Source organism: Macaca nemestrina, chromosome 7 (genome assembly GCF_043159975.1).
Source record: "Macaca nemestrina isolate mMacNem1 chromosome 7, mMacNem.hap1, whole genome shotgun sequence".
Taxonomy (NCBI): domain Eukaryota; kingdom Metazoa; phylum Chordata; class Mammalia; order Primates; family Cercopithecidae; genus Macaca; species Macaca nemestrina.
The window spans coordinates 84,026,855-84,036,545 of NC_092131.1; the positions used below are offsets into that span (position 1 = coordinate 84,026,855).

Consider the following 9,691-nt stretch of genomic DNA (forward strand, 5'->3'; position numbering starts at 1 on the left):
AAAGGGTAAGTAGGGAATAGGAGATTGGGTGGTTTAGGCAAGAGGAACAATATGAGGCTTGTAGGCTTGAGAGAATATGATATTCAGTATTTCTATTTGAATACAGGATAGGGTTCCAGAAGGGGAATGTACCTCGAGAAGTAATTAGGATCCAGGTCTGAGCGGTCTCATATGCCAGGCTATTCTGACTTTACCTTGTATGCTCATATAATCTGGGTATACATCAAAATCAGTGCTGGCCGGTCGTGGTGGCTCACGCCTGTAATCTCAGCACTTTGGGAGGCTGAAGCAGGCAGATTACGAGGTCAGGAGATCAAGACCATCCTGGCTAACACGGTGAAACCCTGTCTCTACTAAAAAATACAAAAAAATTAGCCAGGCGTGGTCCGGGCGCCTGTAGTCCCAGCTACTTGGGAGGCTGAGGCAGGAGAATGGCATGAACCTGGGAGGTGGAGCTTGCAGTGAGCTGAGATTGCGCCACTGCACTCCAGCCTGGGAGACAGAGCGAGACTCTGTCTAAAAAAAAAAAAAAAAAAAACGAAAACAAAATCAGTGCTTATTTTTTTGAGACAGAGTTTGGTTCTTGTTGCCCAGACTGGAGTGCAATGGTACAGTCTCAGATCACCGCAACCTCCGCCTCCCGGGTTCAAGCGATTCTCCTGCCTCAGCCTCCCAAGTAGCTGGGATTATAGGCATGAGCCACCATGCCCGGCTAATTGTTTTGTATTTTTAGTAGAGACGTGGTTTCACCATGTTGGCCGGGCTGGTCTCGAACTCCTGACCTCAGGTGATCCACCCACCTCGGCTTCCTAAAGCGCTGGGATTACAGGTGTGAGCCACTGAGCCCGGCCTCAGTGCTTGCTTTAAAAAAAAGAAAAGAAAATGCTGATGACCAGGTAACCCCTCTCCTGAGAATCCTGATTTTAAAAAAGTAGAGAACTTTTATATCTAGCTGGAGGATCGTATGTGCACTAGTCAGCACTCTGTGTCTAGCTCAGGGTTTGTGAATACACCAATTGGTACTCTGTATCTAGCTAACCGAATGGAGACTTGGAGGACTAGCACTCTGACTCTGTGTCTAGCTCAAGGATTGTAAATGCACCAATTGGCACTCTGTGTCTAGCTCAAGGTTTGTAAATACACCAATCAGTACTCTGTGTCTAGCTCAAAGTTTGTAAACATACCAACTGGTACTCTGTATCTAGCTAACACTGTATCTAGCTAACTAGCACTCTGTGACCCTGTGTCTAGCTCAAGGATTGTAAACGTACCAATCAGCACTCTGTCAAATCGGACCAATCAGCTCTCTGTAAAATGGACCATCAGCAGGATGTGGGTGGGGCCAGATAAGGGAATAAAAGCAGGCTGCCCGAGCCAGCAGTGGCAACCCGCGGGGGTCCCCTTCCACCCTGTGGAGGTTTTGTTCTTTCACTCTGTAATAAATCTTGCTGCTGCTCACTCTGGGTCCATGCTGCCATGAGCTGTAACACTCAAGGCGAAGGTCTGCAGCTTCATTCCTGAAGCCAGCAAGACTACAAACCCACCAGGAAGAACAAACAACTCCTGAGGCACTTCCTTTAAGAGCCGTAACACTCACCACGAAGGTCTACAGCTTCACTCCTGACAGCAAGACCACGAACCCGCCAGAAGGAAGAAGCTCCAGACACATCTGAACGTCTGAAGGAATAAACTCCGGACACACCATCTTTAAGAACTGTAACACTCAATGTGAGGGTCCACGGCTTCCTTCTTGAAGTCAGTGAGACCAAGAACCCACCAATTTCGGACACACTTGGATTACAGGTGTGAGCCCACTGTGCCCGACCTCAGTTCTTTTTCTAATTACAAAATTCACTGATTGTCTAAAAAACTCCACCATCTACTTCTTTGACCCTCACCTATGTCTGCAGGGAGATGAACTGGGTCATAAAGGGCAGTAATTGTAGAAGCAGGTAAATTAAGGGCTTTTCAGGCCAGAAGTCATTTGTGATTTTTCCACTGTGCTTCTTCCCCTGGGGAGAGAGAACCTTAAGTCCACTTCCTTACACGTTGCTCCCAGGTGGCAAAACAGAAGTCACTACTCAAAGGTCCAATTTTCAAGGGGAACTCCCTAGACGGCAGATCCCCTTTAAAATCGCTGAGATAAACACAAGAGTAAACTTTTTCAAAATAATTTGCCATAGAAAGTTAAGAGAAGCCCAAAGACATACACAGTGATAAATAAGAACAAAAACATAGAAGAAGACTAACGGACCGCGAGATACTTTACCAATTAACAATAACCGTGTCAGGCTGCCCAAATCAGAGAGTGAAAGGACAGACACCCTCTCTCCTTGGGCGCCTCTGCGCCAGACCAGGTTTCGGCTTGCTTATGGTGGGGCACTGAACGCTCACTGTGCGGCCAGGGAAGTCTCCAGCATAGCCTCTGGAAGACATTCCTATTACATATTTATTACTTTGGCGCGGGCCATTCGTGACAGGTGGGAGAGGAGTGAGGTGAGATTCAGACGGTGGGACCCTTGCATGGGACAGATGCCCAGAGCCCCTTCCCCAGTTGGGGGGCCACGAACCGCCTCGCAGGGCTCAGCAGCTGGTGGTTCAGCCGGCAAGTGCCTCGAACAAAGCCGCCGCCTGCGCTCCATCTCCCCGGCCCTCGCTAGGCTCTTGCCTGCGGGTACACCTCTCGGGCCTCGGCCAGGGCGAGCCTCCTGGCCAAGAGCTCTCAAACCCCAAATCTTTCCCGGAGCAAGCGAGCGGCCTAGATGCCACTCCTCTCCCGAAGGGGCGTCAGGGTCCTGGCTGCCAGGCCTCAGCCCCCTCCCCGGGAAGCCGTCGCGAAGGTGTCCCCAGGGGCTGCAGCGTCTAAGGCCCTCTACATTCAATGCAACGAGCTTTCCGCCAGGCTGAGGTCCCCGCCGCTGAGGGCGGAAGTGGTAAGACTGACGTGTCCTGGGCCGCGCTGCCGATCGCCGGGAGGACCCCCGCCTTGCCCAGGACGGGCGGGGCGAGCCGAGCCTCACGGGGTCGCCGGAGCTGGGCCGGGCCTCCAGATGGAGAAGGCGCAGCGGGGAGTTCTTGAGTAAGCCAGAGCTGTGTCCAGCGCGGTGTAGCCGCAGCTGCAGCTGTCAGGCGCAGCAGCGGGCAACCCCGTGGAGGTCGGTTGGCAGGTCCTCTCCAACCCGCCGCTACCGCGCCGCTCTGGTAGAGACCCCGGCAGGAGCCCAAGGGCAGCTACGGGGCCGCGGAGGCCGCTGGCGCCGCCTCGGCCAGCCCTTCCCGCGCGGTGAGGACCTCGGGGCTATGGCGGGAAGGGACCCGAGGTGCGAGACCGCGCGGCGTTGTCATGGAAACGGGCCAGGGCGCGAAATAGAGGCCCCGGGCCGGACGGGCTGCGGGAGGGATGAACCCCAGGTTGGGAGGATGAGAGAGCTGAAGTGGAGCGGGGTCTTTGGGATAGAGAGAGGCGGGGTAGGGTGGGGGCGGGGAGGGGGTCAATGGGAGCAAGTGGAGCCAGGGGACCTCAGTTCGAGGCACCTGACCTGGGGTTTCTGTAACCTCCCTGGTTTCTGTAACCTCAGGATTCCCCCAAACAGGTTCCACTGCCTTAAGGATGACAGTCATAGGGAACCCTCGAAGTTGGAGCTGCCAGTGGTTGCCAATCCTGATACTGTTGCTGGGCACAGGCCATGGGCCAGGGGTGGAAGGCGTGACACACTACAAGGCCGGCGACCCTGTTATTCTATATGTCAACAAAGTGGGACCCTACCATAACCCTCAGGAAACTTACCACTACTATCAGCTTCCAGTTTGCTGCCCTGAGAAGATACGTCACAAAAGCCTTAGCCTGGGTGAAGTGCTGGATGGGGACCGAATGGCTGAGTCTTTGTATGAGATCCGCTTTCGGGAAAACGTGGAGAAGAGAATTCTGTGCCACATGCAGCTCAGTTCTGCACAGGTCAGTCTCTCCACATTGGCTATCATGTAGCCCTCCTTCCCAGAGACTAACAGTGCCTTACATATATGGTTCAGGGTACCTTTAAGGAAATTGTCTGATTTGATTCTAACTACAATACAACCCAGTGTGGCAGGCAGGGTAGGTGATGCTATTCTAATTCAGTTGACTAAGTTACGAACTTGCTTAGAAGTTACTTTTTTCAAGATTACATTGACAGTGAATTGCAGAACTGATATCAGAGCTCAGGGTTTCTTACTGCAAGCTTCTCTGTTGGTCATGAGGTCCCAACTATCAGTCCTACATATTTCTGTTTCCTTCCATGCCTACCTCTTGGCTGTTTCTTAACTGTTTTCCTGTAGTCTCTACCTAACCTTCCCTGTCATGCTTTTTCTTTAGTGAATCCTGGTACTTCTTAGTCCACTCCAGACTTCCTTACACCTTACCACTCTCCTGTCAAGTCATACTTGCTCTTTCTTTTGGAGAATCTCAACATACTGGAGTCTAATCCAGTGATTGTCAACAGGGAACACTTTTGTTCCCCAAGGAACATTTAGCAATGTCTGGAGACATTTTTTATTGTTACAGCTGGGGGTACTACCAGCATGTAATGGGAAGAGGCCAGGAAAGCTACATCCTACAGTGCATGGGACAACCCCACTATGACAAGCTCCACCTTCTGGGTTCGTGCCATTCTCCTGCCTCAGCCTCCCGAGTAGCTGGGACTACAGGTGCCCGCCACCATGCCCGGCTAATTTTTTGTATTTTTAGTAGAAACGGGGTTTCACCGTGTCAGCCAGTATGGTCTCCATCTCCTGACCTTGTGTGCCTCGGCCTCCCAAAGTGCTGGGATTACAGGCATAAGCCACCGCACCTGGCCAATCCCAGCACTTTGGGAGGCTGAGGTGGGCGGATCATGAGGTCAGGAGTTTGAGACTAGCCTGGCCAACATGGTGAAACCTGTCTCTATTAAAAATACAAAAATGAGCTGGGTGTGGTGGTGGGTACCTGTAATCCCAGCTACTCGGGAGGCTGGGGCAGAATTGCTTGAACCCAGGAGGCAGAGACTGCAGTAAACCGAGATTGCACCACTGCACTCCAGCCTGGGTGACAGAGCAAGACTCCATCTCGAAAAAAAAGAACTGTCTACCCCAAAATATCAGTAGTGCTGAAGGTGAGAAACTTTGCTCTAACTCTCTGCCTGGGGAGGTCTTGTGTGACCAACTCCTGACTTGCTCTTTATAGGTGGAGCAGCTGCGCCAGGCCATCGAAGAACTGTACTACTTTGAATTTGTGGTAGATGACTTGCCTATCCGGGGCTTTGTGGGCTACATGGAGGAGAGCGGCTTCTTGCCACACAGCCACAAGATAGGACTCTGGACCCATTTGGACTTCCACCTAGAATTTCATGGAGACCGAATTATATTTGCCAATGTTTCAGTGCGGGACGTCAAGCCCCACAGCTTGGATGGGTTACGACCTGATGAGTTCCTAGGCCTTACCCACACTTATAGCGTGCGCTGGTCTGAGACTTCAGTAGAGCGTCGGAGTGACAGGCGCCGTGGTGATGATGGTGGTTTCTTTCCTCGAACACTGGAAATCCATTGGTTGTCCATCATCAACTCCATGGTGCTTGTGTTTTTACTGGTGGGTTTTGTGGCTGTCATTCTAATGCGTGTGCTTCGGAATGACCTGGCTCGGTACAACTTAGATGAGGAGACCACCTCTGCAGGTTCTGGTGATGACTTTGACCAAGGTGACAATGGCTGGAAAATTATCCATACAGATGTCTTCCGCTTCCCCCCATACCGTGGTCTGCTCTGTGCTGTGCTTGGCGTGGGCGCCCAGTTCCTGGCCCTTGGCACTGGTGAGGTGATAAAAATGAATTGGGGATTTATCTCATGGGGTAGAACTAGGTATGGAGTTTGTTCAGAAAAGGTCTGTGGATCTTCTATCCAGAGGGGCAGACCTAAGGGATAAGGTGGCTCTAGCAAGGATGCGCGTATTCTATTGTAGATTTTCTGGATAGCAAAACTGGGGGAGATTGTTTTGCTGGAGGCCCTGGGTCTGGGAGAAGGGGGGCTGATTCCTCTGAAATTGCTAGAAGAGACACAGGTAAGGCCTAACATGGGCTTTCCACTACCATCCTGCAGGCATTATTGTCATGGCACTGCTGGGCATGTTCAATGTGCACCGTCATGGGGCCATTAACTCGGCAGCCATCTTGTTGTATGCCCTGACCTGCTGCATCTCTGGCTACGTGTCCAGCCACTTCTACCGGCAGATTGGAGGCGAGCGTTGGGTGTGGAACATCATTCTCACCACCAGTCTCTTCTCTGGTGAGGACATTCCTTTCCTTGGTGGGCCTTTCTGGACTTAGGAATTAAGAATACATTGTGGCTGGGCACAGTAGCTCACACCTGTAATCCTAGCACTTTGGGAGTCCGAGGCCAGAGGACCACTTGAGTCCAAAAGTTTGAGACAAGCCTAGGCAACATAGTGAGACCCTGTCTCTATAACAAAAAATTAGCTGGGCATGGTGGTTTACATCTGTAATTCCAGCTACTTGGGAGGCTGAGGCAGGAGGATTGCTTGAGTCTAGGGAGCCTGGGAGGTTGAGGCTACAGTGAGCCATGATTGCACCACTGCACTCTAGCTGGGGTGACAGAGTGAGACTGTCTCAAAAAAAAAAAGAACACATCATAGAACTTGGGATAGAGTCAGGATGAGGCTTGAAGGGAAGGAATATTGTAAAAGAAACAAGAAAACCAAAAAAGACAAGAATGCACTTCTTTTGAATAGTTTAACATTATAAAGCCCTCGCTGGGCGCGGTGGCTCACGCCTGTAATCCCAGCACTTTGGGAGGCCGACGGTGGGCAGATCACGAGGTCAGGAGATCGAGACCATCCTGGTTAACAAGGTGAAACCCTGTCTCTACTAAAAATACAAAAATAAACATTAGCCGGGCGTGGTGGCAGGCACCTGTAGTCCCAGCTACTCGGGAGGCTGAGGCAGGAGAACGGCGTGAACCCGCGAGGCAGAGCTTGCAGTGAGCCGAGATGGCACCACTGCACTCCAGCCTGGGCGACAAAGCGAGACTCTGTCTCAAAAAAATAAAAATAAATAATATGTCCTAGGCAGTGTGGTAAGCACTCAGCAATAACTGTGTGAAGTAGGTAATATTTCCATTCCACAGATGAGGAAACTGAACTAAAGGCTGCTTAAGTAACTTGTCTGAGATTACACTCCTAAAAAGTAGTGAACCAGGTTTCAGCAGTCTGACTTGTATGCTCACCCATTACACTAAAGTAACACCCTTTAATTTTTATTTTGAAGGTGGGCCCACTCTAAGCTTTCAAACCAGATTGCCCTTTCAAAGGCAGTAGTAGTCCCTGTTCTGAACCCTTTTTGTTCCCAATCCTATGTGTCTGATTTATATCCCATCACATTTATATTTGAACCAAGGCTTTCTGAAAACAGGGCCTTAATCCAAAGAAATGTCTCATGCTAGGAATTACCAACTCCAAGGCAAGACAGGCCCCTGGAGGCAGGTGGATTTGTGTTACTCTCAGATTATGTAGTAGCTAACTGGATCCTTAATGACACCGGGATGGGGGGTGGTGGTGGTAAGATTAAGAGCAAAGAGGCCAGGCACGGTGGCTCAGGCCTGTGATCCCAGCACTTTGGGAGGCTGAGGTGGGTGGATCAAGAGGTCAGGAGATGGAGACCATCCTGGCTAACACGGTGAAACCCCGTCTCTATTAAAAATACAAAAAAATTAGCCGGGTGTGGTGGCACATGCCTGTAATCCCAGCTACTCGGGAGGCTGAGGCAGGAGAATGGCGTGAACCCGGGAGGCAGAGCTTGCAGTGAGCGGAGATCGTGCCACTGCACTCCAGCCTGGGCAACAGAGTGAGACTCTGTCTCAAAAAAAAAAAAAAAAAAAAAAAAAAAAAAAAGAGTAACGGGATCTGAAAGGGTGGAAGTGAAGGCAGTTGACTCTGTAGGGACATCCAGGAGCATGAGTCTGCTGTTAAGAGTGGCAGGCTGCTTCACCCCCCTCCCCTTTTGGTCCTGGATATAAGTGGGTACCCTTAGAGATGTAGCTCCTAGTGTTGACCCTCCCTCCGGGGGCCATCCCTGCAGTGCCTTTCTTCCTGACGTGGAGTGTGGTGAACTCAGTGCACTGGGCCAATGGTTCGACACAGGCTCTGCCAGCCACAACCATCCTGCTGCTTCTGACGGTTTGGCTGCTGGTGGGCTTTCCCCTCACTGTCATTGGAGGCATCTTCGGGAAGAACAACGCCAGCCCCTTTGATGCACCCTGTCGCACCAAGAACATCGCCCGGGAGATTCCACCCCAGCCCTGGTACAAGTCTACTGTCATCCACATGACTGTTGGAGGCTTCCTGCCTTTCAGGTATCCTCCCTTTATTCCATGGCTATCACTCTCAGGTTCCTGACCTCAACTTTTCCTGTCCCTACTCATCCAGTACCCTAACCCAACCCGCTGATCCCTGGTTCAGTGGTACCATTCAGAGATCATTAAATGGTTCCTCCTATCTCCAAGCAGGACTGAGCTTGAATCAGTTCAGATATAAGAGTGTCTCACTTATAAGGGCCTCCAGAGACATCTCCCCCTTCACCTTCCTGGTTTCTGACTTTAGTGTCTGTGGACATCATGTGGGGTTTAAAGCCCATTTGATGATCCATTTACTTTGTTGAATACCTCTTTGTGCCAGGCAAAGAATGAAGTGGAAAGTAAAATGGATAAGATCCCTGCCCTCAATCTATTAGGGAAGATATTCTTGAAGTGAGAGCAGCTAATCATAGGCAAAAAATCCCCATGAAGCCAGGAGATCTGGGGCAGAGAGTGGAGTGAACTCACTTTTCACAATGACCCAGCAACATGGGAGAGGGTGGGGGCTGGATTTCAGCCCAGCCACTGTGCACAGCCCTTTAATGCTGTGTATCATCTCTTTTCTTCACAGTGCCATCTCTGTAGAGCTGTACTACATCTTTGCCACAGTATGGGGTCGGGAGCAGTACACTTTGTACGGCATCCTCTTCTTTGTCTTCGCCATCCTGCTGAGTGTGGGGGCTTGCATCTCCATTGCACTCACCTACTTCCAGTTGTCTGGGGAGGATTACCGCTGGTGGTGGCGATCTGTGCTGAGTGTTGGCTCCACTGGCCTCTTCATCTTTCTCTACTCAGTTTTCTATTATGCCCGGCGCTCCAACATGTCTGGGGCAGTACAGACAGTAGAGTTCTTTGGCTACTCCTTACTCACTGGTTATGTCTTCTTCCTCATGCTGGGCACCATCTCCTTTTTTTCTTCCCTAAAGTTCATCCGGTATATCTATGTTAACCTCAAGATGGACTGAGTTCTGTGTGGCAGAAGTATTGCTGTTCTCTCCCTTTCTTCATGCCTCCTTGAGCTCTCCTACCAGCTTCTCTTCTGATTGACTGAATTGTGTGATGGCATTGTTGCCTTCCCCTTTGCCCTTTGGGCCTTCCTTCCCCAGAGAGGGCCTGGAAATTATAAATCTCTATTACATAAGGAGTATATATTTGAAATTTTTAAGTTGCCTTTAGTTTTGGTCCTGATTTTTCTTTTTACAATTATCAAAATAAAATTTGTTAAGAAAAAGGATCATGTAGTTGGAGGTTTTGGTCTGGATATAGGAACTCCAGCCCCGCGGTTAAGGGCACGGTCCTTTAGAAAGCCGAGCTGGCC

General features: G+C 50.6%; 1 protein-coding gene across 5 annotated transcripts; it reads left to right on the forward strand.

Moving 5' to 3' along the window:
- Window positions 1-2,359: 2,359 nt before the first annotated feature.
- LOC105478028 (transmembrane 9 superfamily member 1) lies at window positions 2,360-9,607 on the forward strand. Of its 5 annotated transcripts, none has more exons than XM_024791556.2 (6): window positions 2,360-3,320; window positions 3,594-3,955; window positions 5,198-5,819; window positions 6,106-6,291; window positions 8,100-8,373; window positions 8,945-9,607. In XM_024791556.2, exons 2-6 carry the CDS (start codon window positions 3,611-3,613, stop codon window positions 9,336-9,338), a joined length of 1,821 nt encoding a protein of 606 aa, XP_024647324.1. In that variant the 5' UTR covers window positions 2,360-3,320; window positions 3,594-3,610; the 3' UTR covers window positions 9,339-9,607. The 5 variants fall into 5 exon arrangements, with proteins under 5 accessions (XP_024647324.1, XP_024647321.1, XP_024647322.1 ...); XM_024791553.2 differs by having other exon boundaries at window positions 2,360-3,283; window positions 3,579-3,955; XM_024791554.2 differs by having other exon boundaries at window positions 2,360-3,283.
- Window positions 9,608-9,691: the final 84 nt, after the last annotated feature.